Raw genomic sequence first — 23,422 nt, forward strand, 5'->3', positions numbered from 1 at the left:
CATTCCCCACAGAGTGTTGTGACTTGACATATAATCTTTTCTATGAAAATTTAATGTCAATGTGCCTCCATACACACAGGAATTCTAAGTATAGACTGGATTTTTGTAATAATTTGAAGTTGTTCTTTTTTTAAAATATGAACAAGTTAAAGACGTGTTAATATTTATTACAAGATTGAAACTACCCACATATGATTTTTTATTTACATAAAGAAAAATTTTAGTACATCACTGCATGCATATAAATAAAAAAAAAACTAAGAGCTTATCAATTGCTGTATACATATGCACCTTTTCTGGGTCGCTGACACGGGGAGGGGGGGTTACAGTTTTAAAAAAATCTTTTAATCAATGTCATTCTAACATCACATGTATTGTAAGTTTTATTCCTATGTAATTGGCCTTTCATCCTTCCCTTGAACTTTTTAAAATTATAAACCTACGTTAGATTAACTTGCTTGTACATAGTAACAGTACGTGGATCCAGCTAGAAAAGAAAATTACGTCGGAGTGATATCGATACTTTGGTTTGCCGGAGGATCCGAGGCCTATCATTAGTTATTTTATGTGTATTTAATTATACTCTGTCTCGAGTTTTTGCTTCCATCACTTTTCGCTTGATATTTCGATAATAACAAATACCTTTGTACTCAAACTACGTTCATCCACTAATATGAAAACTGTCCAGATCATCTGTTTTGAAACACCTCCTTTACCGCTTCAGGTTTCAATACACATACCAAAATAGAAAGTCTACGGGGATTTTGCATTACATCAGCCATTAATAAGCCCCGATGATAACGTTGAAAATTGCGCGAGGTGTCCCGAGTACTTCCGAATGGAGAAAAGATGTAAACATTTACCATTATAGATCTCCGTAAGAAATTTGTTTTCGTTCCTGTAAACATTAATGATTGAAAAGGGATAATTTTTCAATGAAGATATCTTGGATATTTTCCATTTCATCGATTTCAACTGTACTTCTTTCACAGGTATGTGTATTTTTATTAAAAATAATCAAAAAGTAATGGAAGCAAAAATTTGGGACATACTGGAGTTTTAATTTTCCAGGGTGGGTCCCCGGCCTTCTCTACCCCCCCCCCCTCCCCCGAATTGTGCTTGATCGAATTATGCCAACAATGTACAAATATATGTACATCACCCGAGAGTTAGACAGGATACATATTCCTATGTTGGAATTTGGGTCGTAGGTACGGTTCGAATATACATGACATAAAAATGCATTCATATCTACTACTTATAATGCCTCCTGTGAGATTGTCTCTCTATTGTCACTGTAAAGTCACAACACTCAATAATGGTGTTCAAACTCTTTACTGAATATCATCACGTGACAAGATGCTTACATCACAGATAACCATCTGATACAGACTGTCGCTTATGTCAATAAACAAATTATAATGCAATAACATAACATCTCCCCTTTCAAAAAATCTTTTCCATTCCTGAAAAGATTACTAATATTGAACTAAAAAAACAAAAACATGTCCATTTATAAACATGTATGAATCAACCATTTAACAGTTTATTTACAAATGAAATCCTCCAGATGTTTTGGTCGTCTCAGTGTTCGCTGTGGTCTGGGTTCTCTGTGTGGAGTGGCAGCATTTTCATGCAGGTTGGGTTTCGCAGGTGTGGTGTTTGGCGGATCGGGTTCTGAATGACTCTGTGGTGGTGCGTCATACATTGCTTCAGAATGATCAGAGACGTCAGACGGCAAAGTGGTTTCTCTGGTCTTCAGAAGTTGTCTGCGATTTCTGCGGTATAGTTGATTGTCACCCATGCGGACTACGTAAGATCTGTCTGCAAGTTTCTGGTCTACTATGGCTGGCTCCCACTGTTTCGAATCTTTCTGTACGCGAACTATTTCACCTTTGTTGACGTTGGGTAACGTTGCTGAATGACGATCATAGTAGTACTTTTGTTTCTCCTGGCGGGCAATAAGTTGAGGTTTGCAGGATTCAACAGCTTTCGAATTCAACAAGTCAGCTGTGATTGGTAACTTTGTACGCAACTGTCTGTTCATGAGTAGCTGCGATGGTGATAGTCCTATTCCGTCAATCGGTGATGCGCGGTAGTTCATAAGACTGGTGTAGATGTCGCCTCCGGATTCGTCAGCTTTTCTGAGCAGGTTCTTGACAGTCTGAACACATCTCTCCGCCTGGCCATTCGATTGCGGGTATCTGGGACTTGAAGTGGTGTGAATGAAATCCCACTCAGTTGCGAATTTCTTGAATGCATAACTCGAAAACTGAGGTCCATTATCCGTAAATAGTTCTGTCGGAATGCCATGACGAGCAAACAGAGATTTGAAACATGTGATTGTTTGTGCACTGGTAGTTGGCGACATACGGACAATTTCTGGAAATTTGGAGTAGTAGTCAACACACAGGAGGTATTCAGAGCCTTTAAACTGGAACATATCTGCAGCGACTTTTGACCATGGACGTGAGGGCATCTCCTGTGATATCAAAGGTTCCTTGCAGTTGGAATTCCTGTACTTGTTACAAACTGCACATTGTCCTATAAAGTCTTCAATGTCCTGGTTCATTTTAGGCCAAAACAACAGCTCTCGTGCTCTTGTCTGTGTTTTCACTATGCCCATGTGTGCTTCATGTAACTTATTGAGCATTTCCTTTTTCAAGCTGATTGGCACCATGAGTCGTTGGCCTTTGTATAAAAGTCCATCGATGGCAGTGATTTCATCACGGTAGTTCCAATACTGTAAGATGTTCAATGGAACACTTGATCTGTCGACTGGCCAACCAATCAAAACGGTATTTTTCAGCGTTTGTAATGTCTCATCAGCAGCAGTCGCCTCTTTGAGTTGCTGTAGTTTTGCTGGAGACACAGGAAGTTGTGCCTCAATTGAATCAACGTCGATCTCATCGTCGACTAGAATCTCAGGAGTCTCTTGCAGGTAAGATCGACTCAATGCATCTGAAATATGCATATCCTTTCCCGGTACATACAGTAACTTCAGGTCAGCGTTGTAACTTCATAAGCATTCTTTGAAGTCTAGGCGTCGCTCGATACAGTGGTTTGTTGTAGATCGCGACAAGGGGTTTATGATCCGTCTCCACGGTCACCTTTCGGCCATAAATGTAGTGATGAAACTTCTCGCATCCATATACAATAGCTAGCATTTCACGTTCAATCTGAGCATACCTCTTCTGTGTCTCTGTTAAAGCCCTCGAACCGTATGCCACCGGATGTCCATCTTGGAGGAGGACTACGCCAAGTCCCTTGGAGCTTGCGTCACCGGAAATGGTAACAGGCTTGTGCACATCATATATACTGAGTACTGGTGTGCTTGAGACTAATTGTTTCAGTCTGTCGAAACTTTCCTGCTGAGGTGCATCCCAATGCCATTCGACGTCTTGTTGCAGGAGTGTACGAAGTGGTGCCGTCACATCAGACAAGTTCGGAATGAACTTAGCTACATATTGTACGACGCCCAAAATGCGCTTGACTCCTGACACGTCCTTTGGTGCTGGCATGTCTACTATCGCTCGTACTTTCTCAGGGTCTACCTTAATACCACTGTTCGTAATCAAATGTCCGACATACCTCACTTCGGGTACACGGAACTCCACTTTGCTTTTGTTCAACTTAAAGTTCATTTCGCGACATCTTTGTAGCATCTGTTGTACCCGGGAATCGTGTTCAGCAATGGTCTCTCCCCATACTAGGATGTCGTCTACTATGCACTCTACGCCCTTTATGTCCGGAAACATCTCTTGAACTCGTTTAGAAAACACTTCTGGTGCAGAGCTTACTCCAAATGGTAAACGCAAGTATCTGTACCGACCAAATGGGGTATTGAATGTCAACAGCTTTGAACTGGGTTCATCAAGTTTAATGTGCCAAAATCCATGGGTTGCGTCGAACTTCGAAAACACTTTGGCTTGCGGAAGGTTTTCAATCACTTCGTCGACTGTTTTTAAGTGGTAATGCTCTCTCTTAATTGCACGATTCAAGTCCTTTGGATCAATGCAAAGTCTTATCTTGTTGGGTTTACGGACTGTAACTAGACTGTGTACCCAATCGGTGGGCTCGTCTTGTCTCGCGATAACTCCTAACTGTTCCATTCTCAGAAGTTCCGTTTTCACTTTATCACGGAGTGCTACAGGGACCTTCCTCGGTGGATGAATGACTGGAGTAACGGTGTCGTCAATGTTGATGTGGTGCTTTCCAGGAAGTTCACCCAGTCCCTTGAAAACATCTTCATATGATTTCAGTAGGTTTTCCTTTGACAAGTCCTTGCTCACAGAGTGTACGCGCACAATAGATCCAATTTCTGTGCAGGCATTCTTTCCCAGAATCGCTTGAGTATTCGCATCCACTATGAAAAATGACAAGTCATACTTTTCACCTCGCACAGAACACTCCAAAGTCTTGATACCCTTCGGTGTAATTTCAGTTCCGCCATATGTAACCAACTTGACGCTTGTCTTTGTGAGGTGTTGGTCATGCAACTTTAACTTGTCAAAGACATGTTTCGGAATAATGTTAGCTTGGGCACCTGTGTCCAACTTAAAGTCTATATGGTGGTCATTAATGGTCAAGGTTTCAATCCAATCACTCTGGTCTTGATTCACTGTGTTAATCTGTACGGTTCCAATGAAAAGTTCTGTATCCTCGTACGAGTCTTCATCGTCTGGTACTCCAACAGCGTGAATTTTCTTTGAATTGTACGATGGTTCTGTCAAACAGTATTTCGCAAAATGATTCTTATTATGACAACGATGACACGTTTTTCCAAATGCAGGACATGAATCTTTCATGTGTCTTCTTCCACAATTACGACATGACCTCCCATCAGTACTGTCAGGCCTTTGATTTCCAGTTCTTTGTTTTGCATGTTTTGTATATTTACTATAATTTTGCGAGCTGACCTTTCGTCCACTTTTAGACTGACTTATCGCCGCTACTGTTTGTTCTTCACTACCTTTCAGGGACTTTAACTGTTTTGTACTCATTTCCTGAGCCCTACACACATCGATAGCTTTCGCCAATGTCAAATCCGATTCTCTGAGTAAACGTGCACGACACGCTTCATGATGGATTCCACACACTATTCTATCTCTGATTAGTCCGTCAGATAAATTTCCAAATTCACACGGCTGCGCTTTGGTTTTCAAATCCGTCACGTAATTGTCTATGGGTTCATCCGGACCCTGGTTCCGCGTGAAAAACACATGTCTTATGTATGTTAAGTTCTTACGTGGCTCACAGTATTCTTTGAATCTAGTTTTCAAAACATCAATCTTATCAGCATCGTCGGCTGAGATCCCGAAAGTGTTATACACTCGGCGTGCTTCAATGCCGGCCACGTGCAAAAATGTAGCTACCTGTATTTTTTCGTCCTTCTCTCCGATTCCTGTAGCCGTAAGATATATATCGAAGCCTTGGATCCACTCCTTCCAATTTTCTGCAAGATTTCCTTCCATCGATAAATGGCCTGGAGGCTTCAGTTGCTCCATAATCCTTGCAGCTTCGAACTTCTGACACCATGTAAAGTCACAACACTCAATAATGGTGTTCAAACTCTTTACTGAATATCATCACGTGACAAGATGCTTACATCACAGATAACCATCTGATACAGACTGTCGCTTATGTCAATAAACAAATTATAATGCAATAACATAACAGTCACTATTCATCTATTTTCGCATAGTATACAAAGGATTTATATAGCGTAAACATACTATGCCGAAATACAACACGCCAAATGTTTTCAACGAAAACCTTACAAGCGCCGACTGCAGGTTCCGAACTCACGATTCCAAAATCATAATGTCTATTATACTAACGCGCTACTATACCGTTACGCCTCATCAATATAAAACGTAGATACATACAATTGATATCAAGCAATTAAATTGATTAATTTTTCCAAAATCTCCTAATTATTACGGGATTTTTAGAGATAAAATTTGTCTTAATTTTTTTAACAAATTGATTAACCATTTTGCAAAGAAATTGTACATGAGAATCACGAAAACGCTTTTTTAAATGACTCATGATAAAGAATGTACAAGAAAAAAATTCAATGGTTTTAATTAATATTAAAAAGCAAACGTTTGTTTTTCCGATGATTATTTTTAGGGACTACACAACACTTTAATGTTACAGCTACTTATTGCGAGGCACATCAGTACACATTCGTATACAACAGTTAGCGTTTTGTGTCCGGCTCGTGCACCATGTATCAAACCCTGACTACTATTTAAGCATAGAACATGCACAACACTATTATATAAAGAGTATGTCATGTTGTAAATTTTAAATTTACTGGGTGGCAGTAAATACAAAATTTACAACATGACAACAAAATTTTTGTATTTACTGCCACCCGGTAAATTCAAAATTTACAACCTGACAAGTATATTCTAGCTCTGTTATCTAACGCACTAATGTACATAGGAATAACTTAGTTACCTTTACTTACTTTTTAGACCAATTCATTAATTTGTTTAAAGAAAAAGTAGTTACAAACAATAAAATACTTTTTTTGATGATTCATGCGATCGTCATGCGTCAAACGATAAGAAAAAAATGTTGCATTGGGTTTTGATGGTACCCACGACCTAACATGTGACTTTGGCTACGAATTTACGGACTTGTATTATTTTTATGAAACGTTTTACTGGTGGATACAAAATAAATAGAATTAATGTATAGTGGGTCGTACATGTATCTCTACGCATTGTTGATTGAAATCGGTTTGTTTTCCATTGAACCTTAGAGTATGACGAAAATATGGAACATAATCCCAACCCATAAGAGAAAAGGCGTTCAAGCTCCAAAAAATGACACTATTTGGATTTTTTCATATGCATACGTCAGTTTAAATCGACAAATTCCAACATTTAACACATTTAAGGGTTACAAATCGATGTTATTTAAAATATACATCGTTTTGAATGTTTCTTTACAAAATATTAATTAGTTTTGTTGATATTTTAATTTTTCAGTATCTTATGCCTCCTTGTATAAGCATTTACACGCCTTATCCACCCTCTTGTTTTATTCAAGAGTGCCTTATAAAGGTACACACACCAAAGATTAATTATTAAACCAACTAAAATCAACATTCATATGTTTATTTCATATACTTTATCTGGGTGCTTTGTAGCACATCATGATTATAAAAATTGACAGGCAGTTCACGAAAAATATTTTACTTGCTTAAAATTAGAAATGAATCATTGAAAAAGATTATAATCTACATTTCAATGTACATATACAATTATTGAGAAGTTCGTGTTCCGTTATCTTAGAAATAGTACGAACCTGACGAAGTCATTGTTCTATCATCTGTACAAGAGCAACAGCAACAACTATGATATTCTATATATGAGAGAGAGAGAGAGAGAGAGAGAGAGAGAGAGAGATTTGAAGTTATTTAGCGAACAAATGGACGTATATAACGTATATACACCAATTGGTATCATGTATATCATGTATAATAGGACATTTTTTCTAATTTTATTTATAAATGAATTCACAGTACGGAATTGAACAGTAATCCCATCGTTGGTTCGGGTCTGTTGTATAGCACCACGGCCAAAGCTCCCTGGTAGGATTTCTACAGTAGTTTTCCTGGACATAAAAAAATTAAGCTATGCATGTGTAAATAAATTAAATTGTGGAAATCAAACTAGCAATTCGTTCGTGATAAACCTGCAGTCAATGTATTATTTTAAAAAAAAAGATGACGTTTTGAAATAATCTCAAATTTCGTTTTTCAGTTGATCAACGAATTTTAAAAATGTTCATTGAAGTGCAGCACCCAATATACATTGTATTTTTAGGATCATTGACCACAAATTACCGTGTATACTAGAAATTGTGATTTTCAATATACTCACATAATTGATTCCCATAAATATTACTGAAACCATACAAAATCTTATATAATTTTCAAGGTAAATCTAACAAGTGTTGTTAACTTGTTGGCCATCCAGCCTACGTAGAGCCAAACTCAAATATTGTAATAAACAATGGTAATTAACCGATTGACTTGAATTATTGAACAACTGATATATTTGTAGATGTAGATGATATCCATAGTTTCGACACACTCCATGAATTTAAATTGAACAGGGACTTTTAATTAGTGCCAGATCAACCACTTGTCAATCGACTCAATCAAGCCATTGGTACTTTCCTTTGAACAATATTTATTACTCTATTATCATGATTGATTTTCAAAATGTAAACATTAAGCCTGCAATTACCATACAGTGTTTACCAATTGAAACACTTTTTGTTTTCTTTGACAAGTTCAATATCAAACCTCATGATCATGAACACCTACGTATAAATAAATCAACGTAAATTACTGAGCCTAGAATAAAATCTAAACACTTTTTTAAATACTTTTAACCAGAAGTTACTGATATACAATGAAAGCCCATGAGCTGATACACTACAGTCTGAAACTACGGATCGGCGTATGATTAAAAGATCTCAGTAGAATATGCTATCTTACATAACAATATAAAGACAAAAATATTTTCATTAGAATTTGTTTAAAAGAAGGGGTATCTTGTTATGAAAACTTTCTGGTAGAAATGTAGTAACGGACCTTGATGCAAGGATCGAATCATTTATTCATTAACAATACCAGTAATTGGTTCATAAAAAAACAAATTCGAGCATTTAACAGGTATTTCATCCATGTATAAGTAATACAGTGTTTAAAAGCAACATGTAGACCATACCGGATTGTTTGGGTAGGAGTGGCTTTGCGGTGTCTGTGAATCCCAGCGCTGACACGTTGTACCGGATGTTGTCATGTTTTTGCGCCCCAAGTATTTTTTTCCAAAAGGATCGGTCAACTCTATGCATTCTAGTACTACAATGAAATATGTGCACAAACACTTTCATGTAATTATATGCATACTACAATGAGATACAATGTATGTGTACAAAATCACTTAATTACTTCTCTTTAACTTTTTTGGGTAAAAACTACGTTAGAAAACGCTTTCTTTATTTAAACTATTTTTAACATACACAAAGTTTATTTCTGAAAATTATTTGAAATTCGACTGCATGGTTAAGATGTTATCATGTTTCAAATTAAACACAGTATCCCTAATGAAATCAAGCAACGCCATTTCAATGAAATCTATGGTAACATGCACATCTTTGTCGGTTTACGCATTTCAAAACTATGCTGCTATCTTTTAAACAAAACAAACGAATTTAATTTTTCTCAACCCAATAAGAGAAGAGATAATTTAGAATAAATTCATAAAAATAATCAATATTTGTACCTGCTATGAAAAAAAAAATCAATAAAAAATATTTTTTACGCTAAAACATTACTGGCGTGCGACCAGTTCTCGCCGAGTACCATTTCTCGCCAGTACATTGTGACGTCATTTTTCGTCTATAATTTTATGTGTTGATAAAATGACGTCACAATGTACTGGCGAGAAATGGTACTCGGCGAGAACTGGTCGCACGCCAGTAAACTTTTTGTTTTATAACGAATATGCTTATTTTGAATTTACGCTTATGGGGAAGTGATTTTCATTCCCCGTGACTTTATTATTGAATACATGTTATAAATTTTAAATAGAACAGTTCCAACGGACACTCATAATTCACAAAACGTGCCCATATTTGTCACGTCGTTAAATTTTTTGCACTCGATAATCAAATTTTTAAATACTAGCATATTTTATTTTATGTCATAAATCTAAATGGTGGCGTTACCTCTCGAACAACGGGAAAATCGTCGAAAATATAAAATTATAATGAAGATCCAAAAAAATGCTAATGCTAGTTTGTTAATTGTGTTCAATTTCATTAATAGGATAAAAGAAATCTGTAAATACATGGTATTTTACAAGAATGCACAAAGACACGCGCAATGTAACCAAATCTACATATATCTGGAAAAGAAGAAATGTAATTGGTGATAATTCTGTCTAAGTTCACTCCTTTCCCCAAGAAAAAAATTAAGAATAGATAAACCTTGGCATCTCGGAGTTTCCCACTGTCCGTTCGCAAGACACGTTACATTCTGTTTGCCCATTGCAACTGTTCCTGGGGGACAGGTGAAGTTCCTGCTTTCTCCAACGTTACCCCATGTTTTGTCTGCGGTCACCATGAAAACAGCTGGATATATGATATCGGTACTGTATTCGATGTAAGGTGGAGGTACCTCCTCAACACATCCTGTTGATATTCATATACAATGTAAACTTGCAAACTTATGATTCATTGTTCCACTACATTGCGGCATTTTTTAGCAGTTTAAGCCAACAATGCGTGATTTTAAATTCAGTTAATGTGTGATTTAAACAAATAATACATGTAGCTTGTGTATATCAATTTTCATAATTCCGAATTTTAAAATATCAGAATAACAACTTTTATATGTCGTAAAAAACAATTTTAACTCGTCATAATGACGTTTTATTTTTTTTTTGCTATTTTCACTCTGACTTAATATACCATATAGTACTACTAAAGAAATTCTTTGGATGATTAAAATTCAGCTCTAAATAGTACACATTTTGGATTGAATAAGAATGAGGTATATCACAGTGTGTTTTTGCTTGAAAATAGATAGTCAGTAAAAAAAACACACCGTGCGGTTATTTAAAAGTATCCATTGCGATATAATGTACCTGATCACAAAAAACTACATGCATTGATACTACATGTATTACAATAGATACTCAGTAAAAACCACACGAGAACAGTAATTCATCTTACGTGATATGACGCAGGTACCCTCATGAGCTGAACGTGAAACACGCATTTGACCTTTGGGGCACGCTAAATTCTTCAGTTCTCCTTGGGGCTGGGCGATATCCTATAATGAGATACGAAAATTTTTGAAAAGGAGAAATTTTACATTTGCTAGTATAAGATGTGATGACATTTTCTTGGACAACTATTAAACAACATAGAGTGAAATATCAGTTACAGCTAATATGAATTGGAGCATAATCCACAAACTGCCCATCAAAATGAATAAAAACTAAAACTTTAAACAACAAGAGGTTCCCATTTAAAATAGATATTAACTACGAGTTCGTTTTTTTAAACTTAAAAAAAGTAATTTAAAAATGCGTGTACTTTCTGTCACACAGAGGTGGAAACTTATACTACAAATACTTGGGGAATTATTACATAATTAATTATCATTAAGAATGATAATAATAATTGTGTTCAGGTATAATTAGAAAATTTATATCATTGCATGGAGAATAACAAAAGTTTTAAATTACGTTTACCAAAGAGACTTTTATCTTGTGTACTATTTAAAAAAAAACATCCATTTTCTAAATATTCTTTTACTTTCGTTTAAGACAAACTTTATTTTCAAAAACAAAACTTGATATAGCAATAGTTCTGCCTATAACTTTCACATGACTTAAACAATTGGCAGAAAGATTTTTCGTACATTTTTTAAAATTAAAATAATGAAGTAAAAGCTATTGCAAAACAAAAGGAAATTATTTTTTGACACATTATTTCAGTTTCAATCTCAAAGCCTCTTATTAGCTCATCCTATGCATTAAGAATAACAGAAGTTTATAAACCATATTTCATTACCTCTGAAGATGTTAGTTGCAATAAGACATTTTGTTCAAATTTGACTTCAGATATTGTAATATTTTCTGATAAAATTGTAAAATGTGACGAATTAACAGATAAAGCCAGATCTCTACGACCAAGGCTATTACTATAGACTCGACTAATCACAATTATAATAACACATTATTAATATACTAAATAAAATTTTATTTGCTTAAACATTTCTGGCAACAACAGCAAAAACATGCAATTTTCCTCATAAAATTCAAGATATAATAATATATTAATAAATATTTGTATAAATTGCTAATAGCTAACTACATTTAGACTATTTCAGATTTTTCTTTATTAATCATTTAAACAGGTAGGAGAAATCTTTCTTTAAAGCTCACGTTTAGGAAAGATGCTCTGGAGATAAAGATGAAATCTTCCGTCTCTTCGGTATTTTCCGTGACTTTGACAGTTTCCGTCTCCTGTTGTGAGTTCAGCTCACACAACAGTCGATTTCTGCTGAAATTGACCGAGAGACAATCTCCATGACCGATACACAACTTCAAACATTGCTTGTATCCTGTTGGACTCACATCTTTGAAATTAAAACCAATAAGCTTTCTTCCTGATTCCACTGAATTAATCACCGCATATAGTAAATACATAATTTGTAAACTAATTCCATACATCTTAATCAATGAAAGTAAGAATGCACTCACATTTAGTTTCTTTCTTTATTATATACTTTATAAAGTCGTGCGCATGCGCATGTTAGAGATTTTAGATGTGATTTTGATTAATTGTTCTTATCCTGATTGCACAGTTCTTAAAAGTGGGCGTGTTTGAATAGTAATCTGAATTTTTAAAAAAAAATCTTTTTAAGCCCTCATTGGTTATAAAAGATTTCAATGTCCACCTAATGCATTTTATCGTTTACAAAAACATTCAATTTACAAAAGCTATTTCATTTTTTTAAAGTTATAAAGTTCAAAAGAATTTATTTTCTTATTTTTCATTTTTTTTTTTTTAATCTTTTCCCCATATCTATAGTTTTGACCACATCAACCTCTATGGTTTTAGAACAGAACAGAACATTTATTCATAATTTAAAGTCCAGAACAGACAAGTATGAAACAATTGCAATTGCAAGATATGCCAATGAATAGTATGACAATTATTAAAGTGTAAAAATTATGTGATTTCCATACATGGATCATTATGCCCTCGATTTACGCAAGAGCTATCATAGAATGCAGTTTTCCCAGTTTGATGATACACTAAATGATAATCTCTTTTATTGTTGATATATCTAACATTGAAAATTTTCTTTATCTGACATATACATGTACATATTTTCCAAAATTGTTATGATTGTAGGCACAGATTTTTTTTTTCGTTACTGTGATTAACTGAAAACAAATTGCTTTTGAAAAATTCATCATTATTGTTGTTTCTACTAATGACGAAAGTAAACATCTTTATTTCAAGTCTGTGTCATGTATAATTTCTTTTAATTAGTTTGTTGCATAATTCCTCTTTTTTATAATTTATCTGCTTTCACGATTTAAAGACTTTAAGACAGCGACTATATCATTATCGTGAATTTTCTTCTATTTCAAACACTAGCATAACCAATAAATCATCATACCCTCAATGATCTTAAGTTTGCAGCTATCACAAGATAACAAAACACATCTACACATCTATTGATTTCAAAAATATAATTTAAAACAATGGATTATTAAAACCAAGAACAAAATCTGTGACTAAGATTAGGACCTCTAATTCTCCATCAATCAATGAGATTTATGAGAAATAAATACTCCCTTCAAACATTACTTAGCAAGCATGCCAGAGCATGTAGCGGAGAACTATATGTGAAGTATTGCATAGAAAAAAATTAGGGTGATAAATAACAATAGAACTAAGAAACCCACGCTTAAATGTGATGGAGCCCTGATTTTTTTAAAGACATTGCAACGCAGGTTTACTATCTATACATGAACATGTACATAAACGTACATCTAAAATTACAAAATTGTTGTTCTTTCTTTTTAGGCAAAAATCTTTTATTTTATTAATAAACGTTTTATGCAAGGATATTGTCTTTTTTACTCGTTTTTGCTAATGTAGGACCAATTTAGGAGAATCAGGATGTTGCAGTTTAGAGTTATTTGTGAAGCGAGTTTTTTTGCCTTTTTTTAACACCTCCTCATCATATTTTTTTTGCGGCCACTTTCTTATGATCTTGATTTTGGCAGTTGTGTACATGTATGCAGATCTGACAACACCTTACATACCTAAGACTGACATTTCCTATGCATTAAATAATTTCCATAGCATATACCTTCCTTGGAATAGATGTAAAGTGAAAGTAAGGCAGTAAATATAATAGTTACATGTGAATAGCAAGAACATCTTTGCCTCACTGTGGTATTTTATCTATATATATATTGTTTTATGACAAAACAAAAGGTATTTAAAGATATTTAAATAATTTACTTATTTACATGACTTTTCAAGTAGAGAGGTTATAAATTGTCAAATTGAAAAGTTTGGCCTTCCTATGGATGGACATATTTTACCTAGTATATCTAATTGTGATTCAATGAATCTTTACTTATAAATTAAGACAAATTTGTATATAAACTAAAAAAAATTCCCGAATTAGAGTAACTGCTTACACCTTTGGTATTTAAAAACGTGTGATATGATGTCCGATACAATTGAATTTCAGCTGAAAAATAATTATTCTAAAATATCTAAATACCTACTTTCATAAAATAAGAGTAAGGTGGTGGACACGCTTTGTTGACTTCAAGTCAGTGGATAGTTTGCATCAGTTAAATATTCAGTCAATGAAAAAAATATTGGATATTTACGTAAGTGGATATATTTAGATTACACTAAAAATTCAAATTTGACAAACGTTTAATAATGAAAATAAGACAATTTATCCATGGATGTGCGATTTTAGTCGATGTATAGAACACGACCTCTGGTACGAGAATTCCAAACTTGGGTAACCAAGAACACTGTCTGACTAATTAACGTCTTGGCGAAAATTGTTGGACGAGTTCATCATGCATCGGGGCAGATACCTTGTATTGGACATCTTTGGTTAATACATAAAATGGAACATTTTGGGTTCCAAGGAAAGCGGTTTGACTAATTAACACCATGGCAGAAAGTGTAGGACGAAGAATGCATATAAGTATGCATACAATAGCGTGTTTTAATTTCATAAATTTTCATACCATGACAGATTGGTAGTAAACATTAATTATCATTGATTTGTAAACAATCAACAGATTGTGTTCTCTGTCTATATGAATAAATGATGTATTGATGTATGCATAACACGGGAAAGATAATGGGGGGGGGGGGGCGCTCCCCCCTCTCCAATTGTTTTTTTTTCAAAACAGTCCTTTATCTGAAATTCTTATTTAGAACAGTAATAAAAACAAAGCAATCTTTGACCTAAATAACAAACATATACAGCGCACTTAATGCCCATTCACTGGTTTGAAATAAAATCAACAAGTTTATTGGGGTTTTTTCCCAGTCTATGCAACCACTTACATATATATGTCACCCATTTCAGTTATGATTTTTCAACTCTCCCCGCTCCTCTAAATATCCAGCCATGCAGATTTTCAATTTTAATTTAAAGAATATGTTTAGAAAACAATAAAGAAACGTTTCGGACACTGTATGTACAAAAATAAATTTCGTTCAACATATTAAGCATTGAAGCATATTAATGTGTGAGTATTAATTCCCGCGGGATATTATCTAGTGTCATTTGAATAAGCAAAAGTTACTATGTATTATTAGAAAATTTATATTTTTATGTATACATTATACGCATGTAATCTGAAGTTATCTCCTGAACTAGCCGAAAAACAAAAGTTGTATGAGAATTTATCGGCACCAGTTACTGGACAAGAACCATGTGGTATCGGAGTATTAAGATGTTCAAATTGACATAGAATTTGCCACAAAGCTGAAAGTAACTCTGGTAAAAAGAAAAACTTTGCCAAAATGAGAAATGTACTACTTTAAATTTGGACAAGAGCGCCTCCATAACGGCTTTGGACAGGAAAAAAGACGGGTGGAAAAATAAGGCGGGGAGGGGTATGCAAAAATCCTATCAAACAAATATAAATTTCTTTGCGTCAGTTATGTGCGAACATCTGAAGAAATCAAACCCCTCTTAATTCTTACGTAATTGTTCAGAAAAAGAAAAAAAACACTTAGGAAATGATTCTGAAGAAGGTGCATGTGTCATAGAAAGGTCCATCAACCAGGAAAACGAGTGGACGAATAATAATTCTGAGCTAACATCAGATTAACAATTTGACACGAATAAAACACAACCCCTAATTGCTAAATTGGAAAATCCGTATTAAAATCCACCATTCCCTCCTCCCACTTTCAATAAAGTTTTATCCTTTCCCCTATCACTTAAATACGATTTGAATCTTCCTTTTCAGTTACCTTCTCCAGTCCAGGAAACCATTCATTTACCTCTTACACTTGTGCAGTCAGCAGTCAGTTGATCCAAATTTGTTTCGTCCAAACACCAACATGCACCATATCCTTTAATGAAGACAACTACAACCCATTAGAAAATAGCAAGCAACTGCATTTGGTTGCAAATGCGACACCAGTCCAGAATGTAGCTGAATCAGATGTTGACAATGGTGATACAAAGCAAGAAGATCCAGCTAAAAATGGTAAAAGTTACAAATGCATCAACTTAATTGATTACAGTTCGATTAAATTAAATGTAATTCTACCAATGATAAATTAATTTATCTATAACATGCTAATTTAAGAGCCAACGTTTACATGTAAAGTAAACTTTAAAAATTAAAATTCTGATAGCCATGTTAATATTCATCAATAAAAGAAGATGCGTTTGCGTTACATTAATTTAAAAGCATAACAAATCTAATGTAGCCATTTTTCTACCTTCTGTAAAAGCATGATAAACAATTAGATAATCCAAAGGACGTAATTGAACTTCCTCAGCAAAAATAGACAAATATAACGACATGAATTCCCCGTACTTTGTCTTAGAATGATTTATTCTAAAAGACTTGGATTTTAGCAGTCATCTAATCTTGTGCTAGGGTCTTCCGTATAAAATATTGTCCCTTGATGCTCGTCAGAATATCTACTCTGAGAAAAATTACGGACTGCACGAAATGTATGTAGATGATATCCCGCGCAAGCGCAGGAATTAACACTTAACACATTTAAATGATACAATGCTTAATATATAACACCATATTTTTTCTTCAGTTTTGTATATTCTGTGTCCAAATTTATTTTTAATTCCTTTTAACATATTCTTTAAAATTAAAATAAAAAACAGCATTTTTTGATATTGAGAGGAGCGGTCAGGGATGAAAAATAGAACCTAAAATAGATAATCTATCCATGTATGTGTTGCGGCTGACTGGAAAATATGGCAAACTTTTTTATTTGATTTCAAACCAGTAATTTGGTATATTTAGTGCGCCTTATTCGTTAATTTTGTTCTTGATAACAGTAATAATAATTTCAGATAAAATACTGAAATAAATGCCCTTCCCCATTCAAATTCCTCGTTTTATGAATACATCATTTATAAATACACATGATACAGACGGACAACATAAACTATGTTCATGGTTTACAAATTAATGTTTAAGGGTCACTTCCAATCTGTTGTGTTATAAAATGTATGAAATAAAATAAAAACCACTAGTGTATGCATATTTATTTGCATATTCTAAACCAGGGTTGTCAAATATAAATAAAGTATCTGCCCAATAGTTAACTCGCCCTTCCTTGTCTGCTATGACGCTCACGTCTAACCGCGTTCCTCGGCACGCGTTCTGAAAAAACTATTTCTGTCAAAACTAAAGTCGTATCAAATTAATCCAATTTATTTATTAATTTTTTTAAACTATAGATTGCCGTTCCAATTTATCAGTCTGTGATACAAGACCAACTTCTCCTGTCAACCCGCGTCCTTGGTTACCTCGGTCTGGAAAGTTTCTCACCAGAGGTCGTGATTCGCAAGCGTCTATCCATCAAAACTAAAATGGCTCATTATTCAACATTTGTCAAATCTCTATTTAGACCCTAAATAAGTTCTTAGTAAATATATTCATTCTTTAAGTAAGTATTAATTATTATTTCATTACAAGTATATTTTGATCGAGACTATCCCTGACTTGGATCCGCCAAAGCGTGTCCACCACCACACTCTCATTTTTGCTATTTCGGGCTTGTTTATCGAAAATAAAAGTAAATTTTTAATTTATTTCTCAAAAATTATTTAACAGATGAAATTTAATTATAACTTACGGACATTACACGTGTTGAATTACCAAGAGTATAAGCAGTTACTCTGGTGCAGGCGTTTTGTAGTTTATTGGCGAAAAGTTTGAATTCATAAGTATAGATGCCAGACTCAAATCTTAAACATGACGACAATTCTGTTGATACACGTAGCGTTTCTCGTTAAAAAAAACCCCCAAAATAAGTAGGTTATAATAATTAATTGCAAAATCCTGAAAAAAGGTACATAAAGTACACCAATACCCAGACTCATTTGATGTAATGTCACACAGCTAAAAAAAAGCATCACCAGACAAACTCAAATTATATAATATTTTGATTTATTTTTAAACCTATATTACAAAACTGCAAATATGTTTAATGGTATTTAAGGAACTTAAGGTCAACAACTTACCTTTCAGAACCGCTTTAAGCTTTGACACAATATCTTTGGCCATAAACTATCATATTTTAAAATTTGAGCATTTTTCCTGTATTTTAAATACAAAGATTTTATCTAAAGGAGGAGAAATTGGCCTCAACATGACCAAGACCATCAGACCATCAAGCCCTCTTCAGTTCATAGGTTGTTTCAAGTTCTTGTTCCCCCTCCCCTCCCCCATTTTTGACAGTTGTTAAGGGAATACACAAACTTGTCAAGAAGACCAACAAACCAACATTTTGTCTTCCCATAAATGTTTATCTAAAAATAAAATTATATTTTTGGATAAACATCTGTGGGAAGACAATTTACTGTATGACTTATACTTTTTATGAAAATATGAGTGATATATCAACTTAGAATAACAGGAAACAGGATTGTGTTCTCTATTATATCAACTGATTCAATGCGTTCAAAAATAATATTATCAACCAGCAAAAAACATTTGGTTGAAACTTATACATGTACCATTAAAACACACATATAAATAATGACAAAACTCATTCTATGTTTACCAATTAATAATGTTAAACTATGTATCTTGCTTGCAACTCAGTATTTGAATTTCAATTCTGAGGAGGCATTAAAAATAGCAATATTTAATTAATATTAAAATTTTTTTATTCAAATTAACTGTAAAGTGTCTTTATGATACTTCAACAGATAAGATTCAGTGGATGGCGAGAATTAAGATACTAGTACGATGTTCCGTGATTTTGTCTGATGATTGATTAACAATTAGGAATGTCACAGCTTTCCCATCTTACGCTGGGGTTGGTCGTGTAACACCATGGCTTAGGGTTGTCGTTTCTATTATTTCTACAGTAGTTCCCCTGAAAATAAAGAAATAAATTTACAGTCCAAATCGATGAAAACGTCAAAAATTAACAAATCGATTTGGAAATATTATAAAAGAAAATGATAAGAAATGTCTCCACATTATACACGCACGCTTATTAAAGCGGTTATTATGAATACCATTGATCTTTTATTTTTGTTGTCAAATAACAAGATGAAATATTAAAGATGGAAATTTTAAAAGTTTTTTTTTATTTGGAGTTGTGGCAGATGGCTGATACTCAGTTGCTTCTTTTGGTTTTTTTTCGTTTTTTTGTTTTAATCCTTTTTTTCTTTTTATGGATAAAGAGTGGTTCTTTTCTAGAATACTGAAGAGTGTTTGCTTGGTGGAAACTTTAAAGTGTGCTTTTTTGAAAATTCCGCGCTAACTTTTTTGTGTACCCCCTCCCCTCACCAAGAAAAAAAAAGTGAAGTAAGTTAATGAGACCGTTTTTTAATCAAGGCATGTTTTTACTTGAATTTTCTTAATTATTCTGTCTAAATAAAGCATTAACATTTGGTCGTCTCTCTGCACATTGATCACACGATTTGGCATTATACTAATGTAACTTGTCTGTGTTTATTTTATTTTGTTTTATTTGAGAGTTTCTAGTGTTTTTTAAAACTTACTTTTAAAAGAATTTTTCTTACCTTTATACATGGGTATATCTTATATTCTAAGTATCATGAAAACGTGTATCTACAAGTCAAACTTACTGTGTATTCTGAGTAGCTGTGACCGTGCGGAGACTGCGAGCTCCAGCTCTGACAAGTTTTCCCGGTACTGGTTACGCTTTTGGTTCCCCAGTAACGTGCTCCGCTAGGATCTGACGCCTCGAGGCATACTACAATGGGATATGCTCCAATTAAGACAGTTTAATTCTCAAACATCTTTTACATAAATGCAACAGCAATGGGAAAAAAAATAAAACACACCTTTAAAAATTATTGATTTTTGTACTCATTAGATAAACTAAAGGTTTGATTTACATTTTAGGTAATTTTAAATTGACAAGGTAGACTTTTCAGTGATATCATGTATAGTTATTTGAACCTTGGCATCTTGGTCGGGTTTCCCACTGACCATTTGCTAGACACTTTATAGTGGGAGAACCCATTACAACCGTCCTTGGGGGACAGGTGAAGTATACGTTTTCTCCAACGTTACCCCCTTTTCTATTGCCAGTAAAGGCGGACAGATCTACTTGTAACTCGGCGCTGGATCCGATGTACGGTTGTGGCATTGGTTGGATACAGCCTGTTATTGGGGATATCAATAGTTATATTTAGAACTTCCGTTGAATAAGAACAGTAACTCTAAAAAACAATAATGTCACAAGCCGAATAATTCTTTCCTGCAAATGCAGTGTCTTTCGAGGACCTGTCTCCATATACAGTTTTTTTCATTATTCATTTATTATTTATTTCATAATTCAGCATTTAGAGAGAGAGAGAGAGAGAGAGAGAGAGAGAGAGAGAGAGAGAGAGTTATGTAACAATAAATAAAAAGTCTGCAAGCTCACGTGCAATCGCACAAGACGTCTTGCTCGATGAATGTCGAATACACATCTTTCCTATTGGACATGTCACGTTGTTACACCTCTCTGCTTGTACATCGGTATCCTAGAAATGTTTGAAAGGGACCTAGACACGATTTGAGCTCAAATTTTTCAAAATTTATTTGTCATTTTAATTATCTAGAATGGTCAATTTGGAGGTTTTTTTTTTTACAAAGGTAAGAGTTCTTTGTATCTTAAACAAAAATCGAGTCTTCTTTTTGTTAATATATTTGTAGTACATTATGTACTGCTGAAGGTTTAAATCTATTTCTGCCTTCTTTTGCTGATCAAATTATTTATGAACACATTTAACTAGTTTATTTTGTCAAAGAAATGGTAGTTTCTGAATTTTACATTATTTTAATAAATATAAGACTCGAACTTTGTTTACATAACAACATTCAAAATCACAAGTAAACCATTTTATAAATAATTTTTTTTAGAATTCATCTTTAATCGTGATTATGTCCCTTTAAGATTTGGAATGTGTATTTAAATTCATTAAACACTAGAAATACCAAATATTCATGGATACAATGCTTTCAAAAGTCATCATATGACATACACAATAGATAAAAGATTTGTTAGTCTATATTTTCCAATACGAACAAATACATGTAATTTTATCTACAATATAAATGATATTTTTGAGAAGTAGAGAACTACCTTTATTTCTAAACAGGGTGCTTTTTTGATAAGCTAACTTTGCAACGTTTTTCTCAAAAAGTGTTTTACAATGCACATATTTTATCAAAGTTAATCTGTGTGGTATAGTTTAATATCAAAGTTTCATTAAAGAACAAGGCAGAGTAGTATCTAAAACGTTTTTAATATAGATTCATATCATTTTTTATGCTTGACAATGAAAAATTCAATTGTAAAACATCAGGAACATTGTGTTTGTTGTACAGCGTGCAATCTTTTAAGGGAAATTTAAAGTTATACATATCGTCATGTCTAAGATATATTTCATTTAAGGCAATTAAAAACATTTCGAACGTACCTTTGAGAAAGATATTCTAGGAATATAAATAAAATCCTCCGTTTCGCTGGTATTTACCGTGACTTGATCAGTTTCGGTTTCATGTTGAGAATTCAGCTCACACAACAGTCGATTTCTGCTGAAATTGACCGAGAGACATTCAGCATAAGCAATACACATTTTCAAGCACTGCTTGTGTCCTGTTGGACTCAAAGATTTGAAATTAAAACCAATGAGTCTTCTTCCTGACTCAACGTTATTAATCACGAATAAAAGTAAGAGCATTGTAAAATTGATCATCTCAAGCAAGTTTACTGTCAATGTTACACTGTATCTTCATAAAATTAGAAGATAGATATTTAATGTACTCTAAGTTGGGGCTTATTTAACTATTTATCATTAACACTACTTGATCAAGGTTTGCGCAAGCGCAATGAAATCGATTTAATGTCTTTGTTATTTCCCTTTTTTCACATGCAAAATTCTTAATTAAAACTGTGGTGATCCTTATGTTCTTGAACTGACAAAAAGATTAATGGATTGTGCAGTAGTTAGTATTATGTATTAGCTATATTTTTGATAAAATTGTTAAAAATAGACCGCAATGATAGGAAAACATAAAAACACTTTATTTTGAACATTCCGAAGATGGACATTTTATAATCATACAATATGGATAACAAAGATAAGAACATCGTAAAAAAAATGATGAATAATTGATGCAGATCCGGAAAATGGTTTAGTTTTGTTAATTAAAGTAATTATTTTTAACGTACACAAATGTGGTCCTGTGGTGCATGAGTTCATATAAGATCAATGGCATTCAGCCTTCTTGAGTCATCTTGAGCAATGCCAATTTCAAAATGTCCAACTTGGGAAAATATATTTGTCTATTTTTCTTTTAACGTTTTTTAATGTTTTTGTCAATGCGTATGCATATTAAACTACATTTTTGAAAAGGCCTAAATAAAAATCTCGTGTAAGCGCAATAGTTAATTAGTGTATAATACTCTTGTGAATAATTAAATCAAAGATCTATTACTATTTAATCCCCGGTGGTAATTTTAAAATAATGTAACTTTTGAATAAGTTATATCTTTATTTTTAAGTTTGTTCTATCGACAAACAAGGTCCTAGCTGGTACTTGAACTATAATTCAATTACCAAAACTAGCTAAGGGATACGATCACAATTCAATATGAAACTAAGTTCTTTAAGATGAATAATTAACATAACAGTAAATAAGCGAACAGTGCATATAAAGTGTGATGAATACCATGGACTGGAAGAAGAAAAAAAACGTGCAGAGACTCTGTTTGGAATGAATTGCACTAAGTTTAACGTGCATGCACTGTCATTGCATGTTGAATGGGAATCTCGTTATACATGTATTCCCAGGTGTCATTAAGTTTAAAGGGGCATGGTCACGATTTTGATCAATAATTATTTTCCCGATTTTAATGTTTACAATTCTTCAGTGAGGTCATTTTAATAAGCTACCAAAATATAAGTTTAAGTGTCATACGTAGAGTTAAAAGCGATCTACGGAGCTTACAATTGTTTGCTATGTTAACAAAGCGTTTGTTTACATTTTGAATGTTTAAGTGAATAAGATCTGTTTATAACGGTCCGTTATTTGATATACAGTTAGGTATTGTCACTGCGTTTCTGCGAGATAGG

The 23,422-nt window shown here is 33.6% G+C and overlaps 1 protein-coding gene and 1 long non-coding RNA gene across 2 annotated transcripts; both read right to left on the bottom strand.

The window, feature by feature from the left end:
• Positions 1-9,765: 9,765 nt before the first annotated feature.
• Positions 9,766-12,282, bottom strand: LOC117689251 (uncharacterized). The gene is made up of 3 exons (XR_010714878.1): positions 11,988-12,282; positions 10,768-10,867; positions 9,766-10,224 (listed from the first exon to the last, which is right to left on the bottom strand). It is a non-coding gene; the product is annotated as an uncharacterized lncRNA (long non-coding RNA).
• Positions 12,283-18,939: 6,657 nt separating this feature from the next.
• LOC105345651 (uncharacterized) lies at positions 18,940-22,144 on the bottom strand. Its single transcript, XM_011453869.4, has 5 exons — positions 21,764-22,144; positions 20,725-20,824; positions 20,256-20,459; positions 19,919-20,046; positions 18,940-19,197 (listed from the first exon to the last, which is right to left on the bottom strand). Exons 1-5 carry the CDS (start codon positions 22,040-22,042, stop codon positions 19,096-19,098), a joined length of 813 nt encoding a protein of 270 aa, XP_011452171.3. The 5' UTR covers positions 22,043-22,144; the 3' UTR covers positions 18,940-19,095.
• Positions 22,145-23,422: the final 1,278 nt, after the last annotated feature.

This window comes from Magallana gigas, chromosome 6 (genome assembly GCF_963853765.1).
Source record: "Magallana gigas chromosome 6, xbMagGiga1.1, whole genome shotgun sequence".
NCBI classification, from domain to species: domain Eukaryota; kingdom Metazoa; phylum Mollusca; class Bivalvia; order Ostreida; family Ostreidae; genus Magallana; species Magallana gigas.